Consider the following 21,842-nt stretch of genomic DNA (forward strand, 5'->3'; position numbering starts at 1 on the left):
TTTTCAGTTTTCAAAATACACATCCCTGTCACTATGAACAATGAACAATGAATGTTACTCTGTGATCGGGAAGTCTTCCCACAGACCTGGCGGGTGATCAAATATCACCCTGCTCCTGCAAGCCTGTTCGATCCTGTGAGTCTTGGTAGACTGTGCAAGGTTGGTTTATAGTCTGTGCTTCCTATAAATTTACTGGTAGCTTAGAAAAAAAAAAAAAAAAGCAGTAGCACAATGAAAATGTATGTCCTCCTTAAGTTGCACTCATCTGTGACATCCAAATCAAAGACTTGTCAGCTGAGGTCCTCCCAGTTCCCTGTAAGAGAATATCAACAATTACTCATGATCACCTAAAACAAACAGGTTCCTATTCAAACACTGGCTCTCAGTATCTGACTTTCAAGCCAAGAGCAAGGCTAAGGCCTCAGCCTGCCTAGCTGACTGTCCACTGGGTGACAGTGTTGATCCATCTGAAATAAATGTGCTTTGTCTCTGGGCCAGCAAACTCTGGGAAAGATTGGAGCCAGATGGAGTTCTGAGGGTCTTGGGGAGGCTCTGCCTTTCTTCAAGAGCAAGGCAGAATGGTTCTGTTTTCTTTATCTTTCAAGAGAAAATGTGAGGTGAATTGTTCTGATGTTACCATGTTGGGCCTGAGTTTCTTTGGGCAAAGCAGTACAGAGAATGGATATGACTGTCCATAATAAATTAACCTGCATTTTCCTGACAATTTAATGAAGGCAGAAAGCTTGCAAAGAGCATTGTGAAAACTCAGCTGAAAATTCATTTTAGCATTTTGCTTACATGCATTAAGATGGAACAATTCTTTACCCAAGGTGTTTATTCTAATACAAACATGCTAGGGTGTGGGATGTGCATTACCCAGGGCTCTGAAGAGGGATAGAATTGTCTTCGTGGAATGTTATTTCCAAATTGCCATGTCATGGTTTTTCCTTATTGTATTTTGGACATAAGCCCTATCTTCAAAATGAGAAATAGTTAGGAAATAACAAATACTGTAGTAAGATTCAGTGTAATCAGCAGAAGTGATGGAAGTGTGTCATGATAATGCAGTAGAGGAGAGGGAATGATGGAACCAGTCATATCCCCATTTTAAAAGGACAAGACAGGAAGTGAACTGAGTGCTTGCTTCAGAGTGCTTGCTTAAGAGGGTTGGTCTGAGTAATTGTTTGTGCTCTACTCTCACCCCCCAAAATGGGGAGGATCATGATTCAAAAATATTGAGACCCTTCATTATATAGTAAACAATAAAGTCATGTTAATGTGGGACTCTGTTCCAAATTCTTTTCTGTCAGGTTGAAAGACTAAAACAGAATTATCATTTCAAGAAATTGGGACATCCCTGGTGGTCCAGTGGTTAAGACTCCATGCTCCCAATGCAGGGGGTGCGGGTTCAAACCCTGGTAGGGAAACTAAGATCCCCCCGCACCCCCAAAAAAGAAATTACACCACAAAACTTCTTTGGTTTTTTTAAAAGTATTTCCCCCCTTTGCTTTCTTTGATATTATTTGGTCCTGTCTATTTGTACTAATTCAACATATTTATGTTTTATCACACTTAACATAACAAAGGTTTGGGGGGTTTATATTTAAAAATACATTTAAACTGCAGTAGTATTTTCTTAGGGAGTTCTATTTGTCTCCTGAGAACCTCAAGTGAGGGTTAGAAATACTAACAGTTTGTCCGGCTGTGTGCAGATTGGGCTTTCACTCCCTGGGACTCGCACAGACATTGAGCAACACAGAACAAAGGGCCATAGAAGCAGAGTGTGAGGCTCTTGAGCCGTAAGTGACTTCCTTGTCTCTGCTCTTTGCCCACTTCAAGGCCTATCCCGGACTGACCTACCACACACAGACACCTTACCTAGGACACACTGTAATCACAAACACTTTGATATTCTCTTCAGTGTATATCAAGGACATTTAATCAAAGTTTTGGTATTCTTTACTCAGCCCGTGTTCTCAACCATTTTATCAGCAGAAAGGGTAAAAGGTTTTATGAGAGGAGGCCCTGGGCAGGGGAAGTTGAGAACTTTCTGGGACCCACCAGAGCAGAGAGGATTCTCCTGGGAAACAAACCCAACCTGGATGCTTCTGGTGTGTCTGCCTTCTTCACCAATAAATCACAATGAAAGTAAAACTCATAAGAGAATGGGGTAAAGATGTGTGCACCCACAGGGACTCTCTGTAGAGATGCGCACAAGATCCTTTTATCTTCCTATTTCTTCTACCTTCTTAGTTTTCCAATCGTGAAGGTCTTTGGAGTCTTATCTGGGCTGTTCTGTGAGAAGCCAGCACCACAGATTATTTGCAGGGGAGAATTCTACTGATGTAACCCAATTTTTGGAAATGTAGAAAAGCATAAAGAAGGAAATAAAAATCATCCATACTCTTACTACCCAGAAATAAACACTGCTAATGGTTCAGTGTACTCCCTTGCAATGTTTATACACACACACACACACACACACACACCCTGAATTAGGGTCTTAAGGTACATATAATAATATATTATAAGCATTTCCCTATATCACTAAGTATTGTTTCTACATTCTTTTACAGCAACATCATTTATGTTGGCTGAATCATATTCCAATATATGGCTATACCATGACTTATTACTTACTATATCTTTTATTGCTGGATATTAAATTATTTTAAAGAAGAACATTAGAAAAAATTAGAGCTGTCTAATAATGTTGGAATTCATAGCCTTGCAAAGCAGTGAGCTCTCCTTTTGAAGAGGCTAGAACATAACTTTTAGGGGATATCTCAGAAGGAACTCCTACCCTAAGAGGGTATCTTCTTTCTATTCTCTGGCCCCATTTCTCTTGGCAATTATTTTTCTTCCTAGTATCTGTCCTCTTTCCCTGTGCTTCAGTCTCACCTCAGCTTTATCATCCTGGTCGTCTCCTTCTCCCTCCTTAGTGCAAGATTCAGAAAGCACTGCTTTTGCATCCCTGTCTCTACCATAGGGCTTTGCAGTCAAATGCTCTACCAATGTTCTATATCCCCACTATCATAGGGCTTCTCTCTTTCCTGGCCAATCTAACCAGATGCTCTCTAGGCCCAATAACTTTTTTTTGGCCATGCTGCGCGGCTTGGGATCTTAGTTCACTGACCAGGGATCAAACTCGGCAGTGAAAGCCCCGAGTCCTAACCGCTGGACCGCCAGGGAATTCCCAACCTTTTCTGTTTAATAGTTGAGTAGCTTGGCATCACATCATAAAAATATCCTAGGCCTTCTTAAAAATGGAATACTATTCAGGGTGGGCATGTGAAAGAGTTGGTAGAAGAAGTTTAAATATGTTTAAAACAAGAAAAAAATCTTTAAGGGGGATGCTCTTTCTTCTCGTACCAGCTCCTCGGGCCCATATAATAATATTAGTATGTGTAAATAAGAGTGAAAATAATTCTGTTCTGTCATTAGTTATAAAGTTTAGCAACACTGTATTACCCTCTTGAGATCCTCAATTCTGACTTTAATCACTTTAGGGCAGGGATTCTGCTCTTCTTATTTCTTTTTTTTTTTTTTTTCCAGGCCAAAAAACCAATGCTTTTATAGAAAAAAAATCATGCAAAAAATAATTCCATGGATGTTATTAGTTCTTATAAGCAGGAATCAATAGAAAACATGTTCTGCACTGTCCTCTTGTTTGGGTAGGAGTTAAAGACTATGCTCCTTTCTTTTTTTTTTTTTTTTTTTTTTTAATAGTAAATTGGGCTTGCTCTTTCTCTTTTTTTTTTTTTTTTTTCCACACACACTGTATTTTATTTTTACAAGAGATAAATAGACTGACACCAAGCATTGTACATGGATGACCACAACAAAAGCAACAATGATTGCAATTACCAAACATGAAACACACTCATACTATGTCATAATATTGACATTCAGTCCAGTAATCCTCCACTGTAACAGCTCCTTTACTTTGCAGTGAAAATTGATTTGTATATTCTTTGCCTCTGAGTCCTTGTGGGATTTTTTCTTTTTTTAAATTCAACCAGAAAGTCACAAAAATTATACTCAGTCCCATGTAATTAATTTTTTTTTTTTCATCTTGATCTTTTGTTAGCACTTTTATGAGCTCATCAGTTTTTCATTAGAGTTCTGAAAGTGCTTATTCATTCAGTTCAGCAGTACAGTCAGGTACCAGAAACCTGTACTTGTCAGAGTCTTTTCCATGAATTTCCTGAAGATGAAACCCTTTTATAGGAACATATTTACAAAAGCATCAGAGTACACCCAGAACTGTCTGTAAATGACAAGACTTAAAAATGACCACGGTTAAAGATTTGATGAAAGTTCATAATAATGCAGTTGACAAGAAAATTAGTTATTTCTGAGATATACATTTTAAAGTAATAACTAGGATTATGACTTATAACATTATACCAGAACATATAAGATTTTTAGAAATTTCATGTAATGTCTGAAACATTTATATTAACATATTTCCATACAAATAACCCAATGAAAGTTTAGTATTAGTTGTTTTGTTTGTTTGTTTATACTGCAGGTTCTTATTAGTCATCAATTTTATACACATCAGTGTATACATGTCAATCCCAATCGCCCAATTCAGCACACCACTATCCCCACCCCACCGCTGTTTTCCCCCCTCGGTGTCCATATGTCTGTTCTCTACATCTGTGTCTCAACTTCTGCCCTGCAAACTGGCTCATCTGTACCATTTTTCTAGGTTCCACATATATGCGTTAATATACGATATTTGTTTTTCTCTTTCTGACTTACTTCACTCTGTATGACAGTCTCTAGATCCATCCACGTCTCAACAAATGACTCAATTTCGTTCCTTTTTATGGCTGAGTAATATTCCATTGTATATATGTACCACAACTTCTTTATCCATTCGTCTGTTGATGGGCATTTAGGTTGCTTCCATGACCTGGCTATTGTAAATAGTGCTGCAATGAACATTCGGGTGCATGTGTCTTTTTGAATTACGGTTTTCTCTGGGTATATGCCCAGTAGTGGGATTGCTGGGTCATATGGTAATTCTATTTTTAGTTTTTTAAGGAACCTCCATATTGTTCTCCATAGTGGCTGTATCAATTTACATTCCCACCAACAGTGCAAGAGGGTTCCCTTTTCTCCACACCCTCTCCAGCATTTGTTGTTTGTAGATTTTCTGATGATGCCCATTCTAACTGGTGTGAGGTGATACCTCATTGTAGTTTTGATTTGCATTTCTCTAATAATTAGTGATGTTGAGCATCTTTTCATGTGCTTCGTGGCCATCTGTATGTCTTCTTTGGAGAAATGTCTATTTAGGTCTTCTGCCCATTTTTGGATTGGGGTGTTTGTTTCTTTAATATTGAGCTGAATGAGTTGTTTATATATTTTGTAGATTAATCCTTTGTCCGTTGATTCGTTTGCAAATATTTTCTCCCATTCTGAGGGTTGTCTTTTTGTCTTGTTTATGGTTTCCTTTGCGGTGCAAAAGCTTTGAAGTTTCATTAGGTCCCATTTGTTTATTTTTGTTTTTATTTCCATTACTCTAGGAGGTGGATCAAAAAAGATCTTGCTGTGATTTATGTCAAAGAGTGTTCTTCCTATGTTTTCCTCTAAGAGTTTTATAGTGTCCAGTCTTACATTTAGGTCTGTAATCCATTTTGAGTTTATTTTTGTGTATGGTGTTAGGGAGTATTCTAATTTCATTCTTTTACATGTAGCTGTCCAGTTTTCCCAGCACCACTTACTGAAGAGACTGTCTTTTCTCCATCGTATATCTTTGCCTCCTTTGTCATAGATTAGTTGACCATAGGTGCGTGGGTTTATCTCTGGGCTTTCTATCTTGTTCCATTGATCTATGTTTCTGTTTTTGTGCCAGTACCATATTGTCTTGATTACTGTAGCTTTGTAGTATAGTCTGAAGTCAGGGAGTCTGATTCCTCCAGCTCCGTTTTTTTCCCTCAAGACTGCTTTGGCTATTCGGGGTCTTTTGTGTCTCCATACAAATTTTAAGATGATTTTTTCTAGCTCCGTAAAAAATGCCATTGGTAATTTGATAGGGATTGCATTGAATCTGTAGATTGCTTTGGGTAGTATAGTCATTTTCACAATGTTGATTCTTCCAATCCAAGAACATGGTATATCTCTCCATCTGTTGGTATCATCTTTAATTTCTTTCATCAGTGTCTTATAGTTTTCTGCATACAGGTCTTTTGTCTCCCTAGGTAGGTTTATTCCTAGGTATTTTATTCTTTTTGTTGCAATGGTAAATGGGAGTGTTTCCATAATTTCTCTTTCAGATTTTTCATCATTAGTGTATAGGAATGCAAGAGATTTCTGTGCATTAATTTTGTATCCTGCAACTTTACCATATTCATTAATTAGCTCTAGCAGTTTTCTGGTGGCAGTTTTAGGATTCTCTATGTATAGTATCATGTCATCTGCAAACAGTGACAGTTTTACTTCTTCTTTTCCAATTTGTATTCCTTTTATTTCTTTTTCTTCTCTGATTGCCGTGGCTAGGACTTCCAGAACTATGTTGAATAATAGTGGTGAGAGTGGACATCCTTGTCTCGTTCCTGATCTTAGAGGAAATGCTTTCAGTTTTTCACCGTTGAGAATGATGTTTGCTGTGGGTTTGTCATATATGGCCTTTATTATGTTGAGGTAGGTTCCCTCTATGCCCACTTTCTGGAGAGTTTTTATCATAAATGGGTGTTGAATTTTGTCAAAAGCTTTCTCTGCATCTATTGAGATGATCATATGGTTTTTATTCTTCAATTTGTTAATATGGTGTATCACATTGATTGATTTGCGTATATTGAAGAATCCTTGCATCCCTGGGATAAATCCCACTTGATCGTGGTGTATGATCCTTTTAATGTGTTGTTGGATTCTGTTTGCTAGTATTTTGTTGAGGATTTTTGCATCTATATTCATCAGTGATATTGGTCTGTAATTTTGTTTTTTTGTAGTATCTTTGTCTGGTTTTGGTATCAGGGTGATGGTGGCCTCATAGAATGAGTTTGGGAGTGTTCCTTCCTCTGCAATTTTTTGGAAGAGTTTGAGAAGGATAGGTGTTAGCTCTTCTCTAAATGTTTGATAGAATTCACCTGTGAAGCCATCTGGTCCTGGACTTTTGTTTGTTGGAAGATTTTTAATCACAGTTTCAATTTCATTACTTGTGATTGGTCTGTTCATATTTTCTGCTTCTTCCTGGTTCAGTCTTGGAAGGTTATACCTTTCTAAGAATTTGTCCATTTCTTCCAGGTTGTCCATTTTATTGGCATAGAGTTGCTTGTAGTAGTCTCTTAGGATGCTTTGTATTTCTGCGGTGTCTGTTGTAACTTCTCCTTTTTCATTTCTGATTTTATTGATTTGAGTCCTCTCCCTCTTTTTCTTGATGAGTCTGGCTAATGGCTTATCAATTTTGTTTATCTTCTCAAAGAACCAGCTTTTAGTTTTATTGATCTTTGCTATTGTTTTCTTTGTTTCTATTTCCTTTATTTCTGCTCTGATCTTTATGATTTCTTTCCTTCTGCTAACTTTGGGTTTTGTTTGTTCTTCTTTCTCTAGTTTCTTTAGGTGTAAGGTTAGATTGTTTACTTGAGATTTTTCTTGTTTCTTTAGGTAGGCTTGTATAGCTATAAACTTCCCTCTTAGAACTGCTTTTGCAGCATCCCATAGGTTTTGGGTTGTCGTGTTTTCATTGTCATTTGTCTCTAGGTATTTTTTGATTTCCTCTTTGATTTCTTCAGTAATCTCTTGGTTATTTAGTAACGTATTGTTTAGCCTCCATGTGTTTGTGTTTTTTACGTTTTTTCCCCCGTAATTCATTTCTAATCTCATAGCTTTGTGGTCAGAAAAGATGCTTGATATGATTTCAATTTTCTTAAATTTACTGAGGCTTGATTTGTGACCCAAGATGTGATCTATCCTGGAGAATGTTCTGTGCGCACTTGAGAAGAACGTGTAATCTGCTGTTTTTGGATGGAATGTCCTATAAATATCAATTAAATCTATCTGGTCTATTGTGTCATTTAAAGCTTCTGTTTCCTTATTTATTTTCATTTTGGATGATCTGTCCATTGGTGTAAGTGAGGTGTTAAAGTCCCCCACTATTATTGTGTTACTATCAATTTCCTCTTTTATAGCTGTTAGCAATTGCCTTATGTAATGAGGTGCTCCTATGTTGGGTGCATAAATATTTATAATTGTTATATCTTCTTCTTGGATTGATCCCTTGATCATTATGTAGTGTCCTTCCTTGTCTCTTGTAACATTCTTTATTTTAAAGTCTATTTTATCTGATATAAGTATAGCTACTCCAGCTTTCTTTTGATTTCCATTTGCATGGAATATCTTTTTCCATCCCCTCACTTTCAGTCTGTATGTGTCCCTAGGTCTAAAGTGGGTCTCTTGTAGACAGCATATATATGGGTCTTGTTTTTGTATCCATTCAGCAAGCCTGTGTCTTTTGGCTGGCGCATTTAATCCATTCACGTTTAAGGTAATTATCGATATGTATGTTCCTATGACCATTTTCTTAATTGTTTTGGGTTTGTTTTTGTAGGTCCTTTTCTTCTCTTGTGTTTCCCACTTAGAGAAGTTCCTTTAACATTTGTTGTAGAGCTGGTTTGGTGGTGCTGAATTCTCTTAGCTTTTGCTTGTCTGTAAAGCTTTTGATTTCTCCATCAAATCTGAATGAGATCCTTGCTGGGTAGAGTAATCTTGGTTGTAGGTTCTTCCCTTTCATCACTTGAAGTATATCATGCCACTCCCTTCTGGCTTGTAGAGTTTCTGCTGACAAATCAGCTGTTAACCTTATGGGAGTTCCCTTGTATGTTATTTGTCGTTTTTCCCTTGCTGCTTTCAATAATTTCTCTTTGTCTTTAATTTTTGCCACTTTGATTACTATGTGTCTCGGCGTGCTTCTCCTTGGGTTTATCCTGTATGGGACTCTCTGCGCTTCCTGGACTTGGGTGGCTATTTCCTTTCCCATGTTAGGGAAGTTTTCGACTATAATCTCTTCAAATATTTTCTCTGGTCCTTTCTCTCTCTCTTCTCCTTCTGGGACCCCTATAATGCGAATGTTGTTGCGTTTAATGTTGTCCCAGAGGTCTCTTAGGCTGTCTTCATTTCTTTTCATTCTTTTTTCTTTAGTCTGTTCCGCAGCAGTGAATTCCACCATTCTGTCTTCCAGGTCACTTATCCGTTCTTCTGCCTCAGTTATTCTACTATTGATTCCTTCTAGTGTAGTTTTCATTTCAGTTATTGTATTGGTCATCTCTGTTTGTTTGTTCTTTAATTCTTCTAGGTCTTTGTTAATCATTTCTTGCATCTTCTCAATCTTTGCCTCCATTCTTATTCCAAGGTCCTGGATCATCTTCACTATCATTATTCTGAATTCTTTTTCTGGAAGGTTGCCTATCTCCACTTCAGTTAGTTGTTTTTCTGGGGTTTTTTCTTGTTCCTTCATCTGGTATATAGCCCTCTGCCTTTTCATCTTGTCTATCTTTCTGTAAATGTGGTTTCTGTTCCACAGGCTGCAGGACTGTAGTTTTTCTTGTTTCTGCTGTCTGCCCTCTGGTGGTTGAGGCTATCTAAGAGGCTTGATGGGAGGCTCTGGAGGTGGGTAGAGCTGACTGTTGCTCTGGCAGTCAGAGCTCTGTAAAACTTTAATCCACTTGACTGTTGCTGGGTGGGGCTGGGTTCCCTCCCTGTTGGTTGTTTTGCCTGAGGCAACCCAACACTGGAGCCTACCCGGGCTCTTTGGTGGGGCTAATGGCAGACTCTGGGAGGGCTTACGCCAAGGAGTACTTCCCAGAACCTCCGCTGCCAGTGTCCTTGTCCCCACGGTGAAACAGAGCCAGCCCCCGCCTCTGCAGGAGACCCCCCAACACCAGCAGTTATGTCTGGTTCAGTCTCCCCCAGGGTCACTGCTCCTTCCCCTGGGTCCCAATGCACACACTATTTTGTGTACGCCCTCCAAGAGTGGGGTCTCTGTTTCCCCCAGTCCTTTCAAAGTCCTGCAATCAATTCCCACTAGGTTTCAAAGTCTGATTCTCTATGAATTCCTCCTCCCGTTGCCGGACCCCCAGGTTGGGAAGCCTGACGTGGGGCTCAGAACGTTCACTCCAGTGGGTGGACTTCTGTGGTATAAGTGCTCGCCAGTCTGTGAGTCACCCACCCAGCAGTTATGGGATTTGATTTTACTCTGATTGCGCCCCTCCTACCGTCTCACTGTGGCTTCTCCTCTGTCCTTGGATGTGGGGTATCCTCCTTGGTGAAGTCCAGTGTCTTCCTGTCGATGATTGTCCAGCAGCCAGTTGTGATTCTGGTGCTCTCGCAAGAGGGAGTGAGAGCACGTCCTTCTACTCCGCCATCTTGGTTAATCTCCTGCTCTTCTTATTTCTGTTGCATCCTTTACAGTAGCTACAAATCAGTATTTGTACAGTTGATTTGTGGTAAAAGAGTAAATTTAATATTTAGGATCCAAAATCAAAAGGACATCCCTAAATTTTTCCAAAAGCTAGTACATAGCTTTCATTTCCTATTTAGAGTTTTCCTATCCTGCTATCTTGTCCACCTCTAACATTTCCTATTTAGAGATGGCTGTTTAATCGATATAAGTTAAACTAAGCCTGCAATTTAATTTCAGACAAAGAAATCTTTTGGACATACTTCAGCAACTCTTATCATCAATCAAAGGGAATAAGCCACATTGTCCTCGGAATGATGTGTTTACAGAGAATTATAAACACAATTCTGAATGCTTCTGATAAAACACCGACTTGCAGAGCTTCAGACTCAAATAGATGACTGACCCACTGCCGGTTTCTAAAGTGCTGATTTGCCCTTTTCTCAGCTTCTCCCAAGCTGGCTGTAACTTTGCACTTGCATTGAGAAACAGTGTTCTTTGTTTAGGGTCAAACTGCCTAGGTTTTAGAAAAAAAGACCGTTAGATCAAAGTCTTTGTTGGATATCAAACTTCTTTAGTGAGCCCTTTTCTTCCTAATACCTCATGGTTTTCTCCTTTGACATTGGATTTGACTCAAATTTAGTACAAATGACTAATAATAACTTGAATTAAATAACATTTTAGTTTATAAAGCAGTCTGTGTACCTCATTTTGTTGAATTCTTACAACAGTTCTGTGGGGTTGGCAAGCCAAATGTGGTTTGTCTTTTCCTGACTGGGGAAGCTGAGTTTGAGTGAAGTGGCTTACCCACTTGATTACCCCAGCTAATCAATCCTGGGATTGGATTGGCACCTTCCAATTCAATACTCTTTCTATTGCATGTAAGAAAATAAGGAGGGAATGTAAAGTGATGCAGTCATTGTGGAAAACAGTATGGTGGTTTCTCAAAAAATTCAACATAGAATTTTCATATGATCCAGCAACTCCACTTCTGGGCATATATCCAAAAGAATTGAAAGCAGGGACTTGAACAGCTAATGCTTCAAAACAGCATTATTCACAAAAGCAAAAAGGTGGAAACAACACAAATGTCCATCGAGAGATGAAGGGATAAACAAAATGTGGTATGTATCTACAATGAAATATTACTCAGCCTTAAAAAGGAATGGAATTCTGATACATGCTGTAGCATGGATGAACCTTGAAGATGTTATGCTAGGTGAAATAAGTGAGACACAAAAGGACAAATACTGTATGATTCCACTTATATGAGATACCTAGAACAGTCAAATGCATAGAGTCAGAAAATAGAACAGTGGTTACCAGGGCCTAGGCTGAGGGGAGAATGCAAAGTTCTTGTTTAAAGGGTACAGAGTTTCAGTTTGGGATGATGAAAAAATGCTAGAGATGGATATTGGTGATGGTTGCATAACGATGTGAATGTGCTTAATGCCACTGAATTGTATCCTTAAAGATGGCTAAAGTGGTAAATTTTGTTATGTAAATTCTACTACAATAACAAAAAAGTCGGGGTGGGGGGGTGAGTATAGGAAAAGCAGTAAACCTTGATTCTAGCCCTGGATCTGCCTCTAACTGGTTGGGTGACCACAGATAACCTTTTTAGTCCTCAATTTCTTTATCTGTAAATCAAGGGGGACTGGATTAGATGATCTCTTGGTATCCTTCCAACAGTCATCAGAAAAGTGCATGTTCTGAGGACAAAGCCATATCAGGATTTCTATTGGGGTCCCACCTGATGGTCAAACATTTGTGGAAAAGACACATCCCTTCAGTAAGTGATAGAGAAAAATTGACATTTGCTATGCATTTCAGAAATGAATGTTAGAGTTGCCAGGCTTATTAAAATAGAAGTCTGTAGGAAGGAGTCCGGATAAACAGTCTAGGTGCTTTCTGAGTTGTTGTTGTTGTTGTTGTTTTATTATTTAGGCACCAATTAGAGTCTAGAGAAGCTACAGAATAAAGTTGGTAAAGCTAATTATCTCAAGTTTGGTGGGTAAAAATCAATCTCTTATACAAATATAGCTTATAGCTTTAAGTAAATAAACATCATTTAACAAATGCAGTTTCCGATTACAAATATTTATGATCTCAAGGATGCAAGCCAACAGTCCTTGTAACCATCACAACGAATCTTTATATATCACCAGAAAGCTCTTTGCCCTTCGTAGCAAACAGCTTGAGAAACTCAACTTCATAATGACAAGCCACTGAATAAGTATAAACTTTATGGTACTTATGGGTAAAATTCATAGTCTTTTTCCTATCTGTCTTTTTTTTTTTTTTTTCTTTAAAGAGATCTGTTTAAGGGGAGCCTGGGGGAGAATGGATACATGTATATGTATGGCTGAGTCGCTTTGCTGTGCACCTGAAACTATCACAACATTGTTAATCGGCTATACTCCAATATAAATTAAAAAGTTAAAAACATTTTTAAAAAGAGATCTGTTTAATTTTGTTTAAATCAATTTTGTTCAAATTCCCTATCATTTAGCTGCAGAACCCTTTTTTGATATAACTCTTAACATTTCAGTGGCCTTGTGTTCCAAATAACGTCTTCCAGGCTTCCTATTGATAGGAGAGCACTGCAAGTAAAAGTGAAGATGACTTTAATGGCTCTCTCCCTGTCCCAACCCCTCCCTGCCTTTCTGGTCCTTCCCACCTTAGCTGCAACGTGAGAGCACCCCAGGCAGTGACTGGAACAAATCAGGGCCAAGCCGGTGGGCTGTGATCATGTCAGGCTGTTTGTGAGGCTTCAGCTGGGGACCCAGATCGGGATCACTTGGGGATCTGTGCTGCTGCCTGGTCAGAGGGACTAGGGCGTGTGTAATCTTTTTTGTTATATCTAGCTAAGATGCACTGCCTTGCTGAGTATTTGTCTTGTCAATACTCGGGTTCGTTGTTGAACTGCTGGGGGTTGCTTCAATAATAATTTGTAGCCAGTGTTGAATTGAAGAACATAGGCCTTAGAATTTTGTCTCCTCACTAAAAACCAGAAAAGGGAAGGATGAACTGCGAATAAGAAAGCTAGTTCTTTTGATCTGGATCGTGTAGGAGTCAAGATATTTAAGAAGGCATTCCTGGTTGGGGAATGCTGGAATGCCGGCCCTCCTCAGCGTTCTGCCGCAAGTCCTCCTTGAACTCCACACATCCGCTCTTTCCTATGTTTCACTATCTCTATAAGCTAGTGACACCCGAATCTCCATCACCAGTCCAGATTTCTCACCTGTGGCTTGGAGCCTCTCCGCTTAGAGGTGTTTTAGGTACTTCAGAGTCAAGTCCAAAGATAAAATTCATCTGGATCATAAAGTGTAAGGAGGAGAAGGTGTGAGGAGAGCTGCAAAAGATGAGATTATAAATAATGTAAGGCCTTGTGAGCCGTGAAGGGAAGGAGGCGGGGAGAAGGAGGAGGAAGGGAAGTAGGGAGAAGGGGAGGAGGAGAGCATGAACTTGATTTTAAGAGCAATGAGGAAAACCGAAGTATTTTAAACAGGGAGTGACATGATTATACATCCATGATTTAGGAAGATCACTATCGATCCAATATAGATGATGAACTGGAGAGAAACAAAACTGTGAGCAGGGAGAACTTTTAGGTAGCTATTGAGACAATCTGGGATAGAGAGGAAGGAGGTGGTGGATCTGGAGAGGGGACTCTGCTTGGGCCAGAATGCTGAAGGAGAAATGGAGTGCCTCGTGGCCAGCAAGCTGATGCCACTGATAATGCCCACAGTCCTAGGAAGAATCCAGGGAAGGGAGCAGGGCTGCTTGGTCACCTGCCTCTCTCCACCTAAAGAGGCTCAACTCACACTAAACCTCCTTCATTCTTTCCTTCCCCCAAATATTTATTGAGTGCCTACTATGCGCCAAACACTATCCTTGATACCAGGGATACAGTCATTAAAAAACAAAAATTCCCTGTTCTTCTGGAGCATACATTCTAGTAGAGCAAGAGACAATAACAAACATTATGTTGGGGAGTAATCAATGCTCTCATAAAAATGAAGTAAGATAAGGAAAAAGAGGGATAGCGAGAAAGAAAGGCAGCAGAAAAGGGTGACCCCAGGTTGCTGCTTAAAAAGTCCTGTGTTTTGTTTTAGTGTTTCCTGTAAGAATTAGTTCCTTCCCTCCTTCCTTTTTACACTCAAGTCATTAGAGTGAAAAATCATAAGCCCTCATAAGCTCTTAAAGGAAAAAGGATCCCTTCCCCAGTGCCACCTTCAAAAAAATGCCAAGAAGGATAGGATGTAGTCAGAGATCAAGGTTAAGAGTCATGAAAATTATTTTTGCTAAAGAAGATGTAAATTGATTTGCATGCAGAGCTATACAAATAGCACACAAACTAGAAACCTGTTTGGTTCAGCCAGCAGATGTTCCTGAATAAATTATTTTGCACCAAAGCTCAAAGGCATTCTAACTTTCTGAATTTCTAAATGTACTTTCTAATCACAATTATACTGAATAGCAATAAAGAGGTAGTGACCTTGAAAGAAACTGATATTCTTCCTTCTAGTTTTGTACTTTATTTAATAGGCATTAAGGCCTGTATTTGGTTTCTTAATCAATTAAGGATCTTTGGTTCCAAGCAAAAGAAACCAACTAACTTAAATGCAGGAGTGGTTTTGAAGGATTAGGGCAATTCACAGAGTCAAAGTCAGACTTCATCAGCTCCATTAATAAGACGCCAGCTCATTAAGAAGACCCAAGGAGAGAGGGGAGCCAGGGGAGCCCCAAGAATCTCTGCAGCAGATACTCTGGACCTTCTTTCCAGTGCACTGCTGCCGGATGGCATCAGCTTTCAGTGCCATCCATCTCAGTACGTCGTCACTGTGTATGCAGCCCATGAGAGATGAAGTCTGATTGGCCTAACTTATATCACATGTCCAATAACATGCAAAGTGTTATCGAAAATCATATATGTAGCCATGAGCTCTAGTTTTGAAAAGGTCTTAATATGTATATATCTAAATTCCATAGTGGAAAAGCATAGCTGTTGGGAGTTCAATGATTTTGAAAATTTGCTTCCTTTCTATAATGTGTCTAGCTGGGAAGGCTGGGTGACCCTTCCATCAGGACTCTTACTGGGTAAAGCATTGAGAATGAAACTGCTCTTTGTGCTTCTAAGTAAATTACCTTTTCACCACTTTTCCCTGCCTGATAACACGGAGACTGGCTAGGAGAATCAAGGAAGGGAGAAGTGGGGCAAACATAATATACTTGAAAGCTAAACAACAGCTTCAGTCTTCACACCTTACCAGTAAAAGTTGGGCCACCGAGGCATAACTACTTACAGCTATTGTTATGGGCTCCTACTTCTCCTCTAAGGAAAAAAATTATTGCATAGAGTTTAAGAAAAGAATTAGACAGTCTGAAGAAAACCAACTAATAATTAGGCAGTTATAAATAATGGAATTTTTTCCTTCCAGTTTTGTTGATATAACTGACATACAGCACTGTTTGTTTAAGGTGTGCAGCATAATGAATTGACTTAGATACAGCATGAAATGATTATCACAATAAGTTTAGTGAACATCCATCCTCTCACATAGATACAAAGTTAAAGAAATAGAAAAAATATTTTTCCATGTGATGAGAAGTCAGGATTTACTCTCTTAACTTTCATATACAACATACAGCAGTGTCAGTTACATTTATCATGTATTCAGAAATTCTCCTAGGACTATATTTCAAGTCAGGAGGGCATATGGTTATCAATACTAGTGACCAAACTTACTAGTAAGAAACAGATTTTGTAATGCTGAACCTTAGGGGAAAGTCGTGATGTCATAAGGGGATGGATAATCACAGATAGAAGGGAAATGAAACTTCTCTCTTAATGTGGATAAAATTTATAACTTTCTTCACCAAATCCTACCAGCCTGACTTGGATGTGCAGGCAATCAATTACTCCATTGTCCCATTTCTAGGTTCTAATTTTAGAGGACTATTTGAGGAGCTTTCGTATCTTCTACCTGCATCCCTAAGAAAATACTTTTCTTATAAAAAATTCTGTGAGCAAAACCAGTACCTACCAAGGAAGTGTGAAAACCTGGTTGAGATTGATGTCACAATAGTTATTTTAAAATCAGAAATTCCCAACACACTGCTATTTTTTAATCATTTCCTGGAAGACTGTAATTGTTCTGGGCTTTAAAAGCTAACCTAGTTTAGTAGCCATTTTTTTAATGAAGCAGAGTAGTGATTAAATTTTTATATTTGATGAAGTGAGAGCATAAGCTTTGGGGTCAGAAACTTGAGTTTGAATCCCAGATCTAATACTTCTTTTTGTGGCTTGCCTCAGTTTCCTCATCTGTAAACTGGGGAGAAAATCACCACCTCAACTATTGGGATGTCGTGAGGATTAATTGAGTTAGCATACCAATGGGACCTGGATTTAATGGCTAGATTTAATAGAAGTAAATGCAATCTTTACCTGTTGCTCACAGGGTTGATGTGAGAATGTGTGTTCAAATGAGAAAATGTATACAAAAACTTGGTAAACCAAAAAGTATTGTGTATGTTATTATTCTGAGGTGTGGGAGTTACACATGTGAGTGTGGAGCTCAGTCTTTAAGAGTGATTAGTAATGGTGATAGAGGAAGTGGTGGTGGGGATGGTGTGTGTGTGTGTGTGTGTGTGTGTGTGTGTAGAAGTGAAGGGTTTAATGGGTTCTGTGTTGAGCCCTTGGTCTATTTTTTTTTTTTTTAGTATTACCTGAACCACAGCCTTTCCCACTCTCTTTGCCTTATCTTTTCCTGGGTCAATAGTCCTCAAACCTGGCTGTCCACCCATGGAGCTCTTTAAGAAACACAAGTCTCCCCCCTAGAGATTCTCATCCAGTAGATCCGTGTGGACCCTGAGTATCTTTTTATTATTATTATTATTGAGGTATAGTTGATGTACAATATTATATGTTTCAGGTGTACAACAGTGATTCACAATTTTTAAAGGTTATATTCCTTTTATAGTTACTATAAAATATTGGCTATATTCCCTGTGTTGTACAATATATCCTTGTAGCTTATTTATTTTATAATAGTAGTTTGTACCTCTTAATCCCTTACCCCTATTTTGCTCCCCGCCACATTCCCTCTCCCCACTGGTAACCACTAGTATGTTCTCTATATCTGTGAGTCTGTTTCTTTTTTGTTATACTCACTAGTTTGTTTTATTCTGAGTATTTTTTTTTTTTTGGCCACGCCACGCGGCTTGTGGGATCTTAGTTCCCCAACCTGAGCCCTCGGCAGTGAAAGCACCAAGTCCTAACCACTGGACTGCCGGGGAATTCCCTGAGTTTCTATTTTGTAATAGACCATGGAGTGACTTTTACATACAACCAGGGTTAAGAGTCGGCTGTGTCACTTGGCCTCTAGGAAGAGCAGCTCACCTCAGGTCTGTTTTCTCTTTCATCAACACTTGCTCTTGGTACTCTCACCTTGTCCTGTGGCTTTAAAAGCCCTGTCATTAGTATCCCCACGTGCAATGTTTCCTTGAACTCCAGGTTCCTCTTAATTCCAACTCACTATTCACATTTCCCTCGGACGTTTGATAACTAGGCATCTTGACTAAATTTTCCCAAATAGAACTCTTTATTTCCCCCCCAAATCTGCTCCTCCCCTTATCTTCTTCGTTTCAGGAAGTGGTCCTCACCCACTTTACTCAGAGCAAAAATACTGAAATAAATCTTTACTTCTCTCTTTTCATACCCTACTTGCAATCCATCTGCCAATCCTGTAGCCTCTTCCTTCCTAACAAATGCAGAATGCAACTATTTGTTCCATCTCACCACCTCGGCATCATTCGATTTATCTGCTTCTGCTCTTGTCCTGCCTACTGTCCATCCTCTACATAGCGACCAGAGTAATTAATCTTTATAAAACCTAAATCAGATTACAGCACTCTTTTGCTCAGAACCCTCTAATGGGTACTCAACACATTTGAAATGAAACCCCAGATCCTTTCTATGGACCACAAGACGTCATGTAATCTGGCCCCTGCTGCCTCTCTTGTGCTCGCCCACTCAGCTCCTGCCGCTCTGGCATCCTTGTCATTCCCCTTCAGAGCCGTTACACGTGGTACTCTCTTTGCTGGTTGTTCTCCATATAGTTGCATGGTTTATTCTCTCACATAATCACATTTCTAGACAAATGTCACCCTCTCAGTGGCCTTCCCTTTCTGCTCTATTTTCCACTCTCCATTCCTTACCCTGTGTGGTTCATAGTACTCGTCACTACTTGACATCTTATGCATCTACTGGTTTATTATCTGGTCTCCCCACTGAGGGCAGGGACTTTGTCCTTTTTGTTCATTCCTGCATTCCAGTGCCTAGGAGAATGCCTAGAAAAATAGTAGACTGCAATAAATATTTTTTGACTGGGTGAATGAATACTCACCAATCCTTCCAACAGGAATGCCAAACCCATTTTTACTTTGCTTTGTCTCGTTCACTTATCAACCAAGTCTTTGTCTCAGCCTTTGGCAAGGCCCCAGACTTTTCTACAAGGCAGGAATTTCCCAACAAAACGATAAATATTTGAGACCCAAAGGAAAAGAATATCTGCTGAGAATCATACCTTTTCACATAACTAATTCCATGAATTCTGGCAACAATCCTATGAGATGATATTGCTGTTTCCATTTTACATATGAAGAAACTGAGCCTTCAAGGAGATCACACAGCTAAGGGGTGGAGCTAAGGTTTGAACCCAGGCATCTTGACCCATAGTTCAAAATGGGCAACAGGAAGTGTCTGTTAGCAGCGTTGGGATATAATGCGTGGGTAGGTAGGGTGGGAAATTGTCTCCTCATTATTTTTCTGTAAATGAGACTTTTTAGAATTCCTGGGAGAGAGTACTTTGGAGTTCTCTACTTACGCTCCTAACACATATCCTTTTTCCAGTCTCTACTTAACTGAAAGAGTTGCTGTCTGGAAGCATCTTGGGATATTTCATTAAGGTTAAGTGGTAAGTGCTTTAGAGGGCCGTTAAAAACTCTTTGCTTTCAATTCAATATTTGGTCACCACAAGGCTAATATATTTAGTTTGAGAGAGCAAATCAGGGACTGTTTGCCTGGTTTGAGTTGTTTGGAAAAGTCTTTCAATTCCACTCAGTTAAGTTCCTGAAACAAAGGTATAACTGGTGTAGTTTAAACATTTAACCTCTTACCATAGTCAACCAAATAAAATTGAACAGACTAGATCCCACAACTAGATAATAAGAATATCTTTTCAGTTTACAAAGTGCTCTTGCAAAAACATTCTCACATCAATTTCATGAGTAATGAGGAATTTAAACATTGAGGACAGTGGTGTCAGAGAGAATGTCTAAAGAAATTAGATTAACAGCTTTAATATGTGAGTGAACAATGCACAGAGAAATTAATTGCCTATTTAATTGACTTCTTTTAGGAATCCTGTGATTAAACTAAATGCAGAATGAGGGGATTATGCTGCTTGAAAGGGTCATTAGGATTTCTGTGTGTGTGTGTGTGTGTGTGTGTGTGTGTGTGTGTGTACGTGTATGTCCTTGTATGTGGTGACCGATGCAGGAAAACAAGAGAAAACTGACAAGATACATAGAACAAACATCTAATTTGAAGTCAAAGAGCCTTTTTGGAGAAGCTAGTCTATTATTTTTTCTTGCTAAGAGATTTGGGCTCTTGGGCTAGATATTTAACTTATTTGAGAGCCACTTTCCTCATTTATAAAATGGGAATATTTATCTCACAGTGTGATTATCGTATCTGGTACAAAGAAGACCAGTCAATAAATGTGTATTGAATTAAAAATTCTATTTGTTACCATCCATCATTAACAAACAAAATATTGTACAGTCATAGTTCATTTGGATTTCCTTGAAAAGTTATTCAAGTATTCTTTATAGAATTTATTATTATGTTTTGAAAATGTATTCATTCCTAAGGTATCTTGGGATATGTAATAAATCAAAAAGAAATATAAACTTTTAGTTCTTTTTCCCATCTTGCAAGATGGCGGGTGAAAAGACTGAGAAGCCAGATACTAAGGAGAAAAAACCTGAAGCCAAGAAGGCTGATGCTGGTGGCAAGGCTAAAAAGGTGAAGCAGGTTAAGAAGGGGAAGCCCCACTGCAGCCGAAACCCTGTCCTGGTCAGAGGAATTGGCAGATATTCCCGATCGGCTATGTATTCCAGAAAGGCCTTGTACAAGAGGAAGTATTCAGCAGCTAAATCCAAGGTTGAAAAGAAAAAGAAGGTGAAGGTTCTTGCTACTGTCACAAAACCAGTTGGTGGTGACAAGAATGGTGGTACCCGGGTGGTTAAACTTCGCAAAATGCCTAGGTATTATCCTACTGAAGATGTGCCTCGAAAGCTGTTGAGTCACGGCAAAAAACCCTTCAGTAAGCATGTGAGAAAACTGCGCGCTAGCATCACTCCTGGGACCATTCTGATTATCCTCACTGGGCGCCACAGAGGCAAGAGGGTCATTTTCCTGAAGCAGCTGAGCAGTGGCTTACTACTTGTGACTGGGCCTCTGTCCCTCAATCGAGTTCCTCTGCGGAGAACACACCAGAAATTTGTCATTGCCACTTCCACCAAAATTGATATCAGTGGTGTGAAAATCCCAGAACATCTCACTGATGCTTATTTCAAGAAGAAGAAACTGCGTAAGCCCAGGCACCAGGAAGGTGAGATCTTCGACACAGAGAGAGAGAAATACGAGATTACAGAGCAGCGGAAGGTTGATCAGAAAGCTGTGGACTCACAAATTCTGCGAAGAATCAAAGCTGTTCCTCAGCTCCAGGGCTACCTCCGCTCTGTGTTTGCTCTTACAAATGGAATTTATCCTCACAAAGTAGTGTTCTAAACTTCTTACAAAGAACCTAATTAAATAATTCCGGTCCAAAAAAAAAAAAAAAAGAAATATAAACTTTAAAAAAAGAATAAGAGAAGCCACACAAGGTACAAACCAGACTAAATAAATGTGACTTACATCCTGCCCTGAAATGCAGCTCATAAGGGTGAGAGTGATCAGGCCTGGACAGTTGCTTCGCTGAAAACACCTTTGCTTTGGTAGCTGTAGGAACTCAGTGGGAACCCCATGTTCTGTTTACTGAACAGCAGATGAAATCCTCAAACAAACTTCTGCAGTGCACTCACAGCTCAGTTAAATGAATTCTCATGTCTACAACCCAAACAAAGTGAACAAAAAGATCCATTGATCTAGTCAATGGTAATATTTTAAGCACTTGCTTTTTACAGCAACAGCTGAGGATGAGTTAAGTTGGTGAACATCACAACCATGAGGAATGCAGTGGCTCAGGAAGCAGACCTGAAGACAGTCACCACTAAAAATCAGGAAAAAACTTTCCGATAGAATACAACAGCAGTGGGACTTCCCTGGCGGTCCAGTGGTTAAGACTTCACCTTCCAATGC

At 39.2% G+C, this 21,842-nt stretch overlaps 1 protein-coding gene and 1 pseudogene across 1 annotated transcript in view; one reads left to right on the forward strand and one right to left on the reverse strand.

Moving 5' to 3' along the window:
• Positions 1-242: 242 nt before the first annotated feature.
• VEZT (vezatin, adherens junctions transmembrane protein) overlaps positions 243-21,842 on the reverse strand; it is a 108,150-nt gene continuing 86,550 nt past the window's right edge. The window contains exon 12 of the mRNA XM_061206492.1: positions 243-313. Coding sequence (XP_061062475.1) covers positions 291-313 — 23 coding nt within the window. The 3' untranslated portion in view covers positions 243-290. The remainder of the gene's footprint in view (positions 314-21,842) is intronic.
• LOC133100580 (large ribosomal subunit protein eL6-like) lies at positions 20,399-21,287 on the forward strand (annotated as a pseudogene).

This window comes from Eubalaena glacialis, chromosome 11 (assembly GCF_028564815.1).
Source record: "Eubalaena glacialis isolate mEubGla1 chromosome 11, mEubGla1.1.hap2.+ XY, whole genome shotgun sequence".
NCBI classification, from domain to species: Eukaryota; Metazoa; Chordata; class Mammalia; order Artiodactyla; family Balaenidae; genus Eubalaena; species Eubalaena glacialis.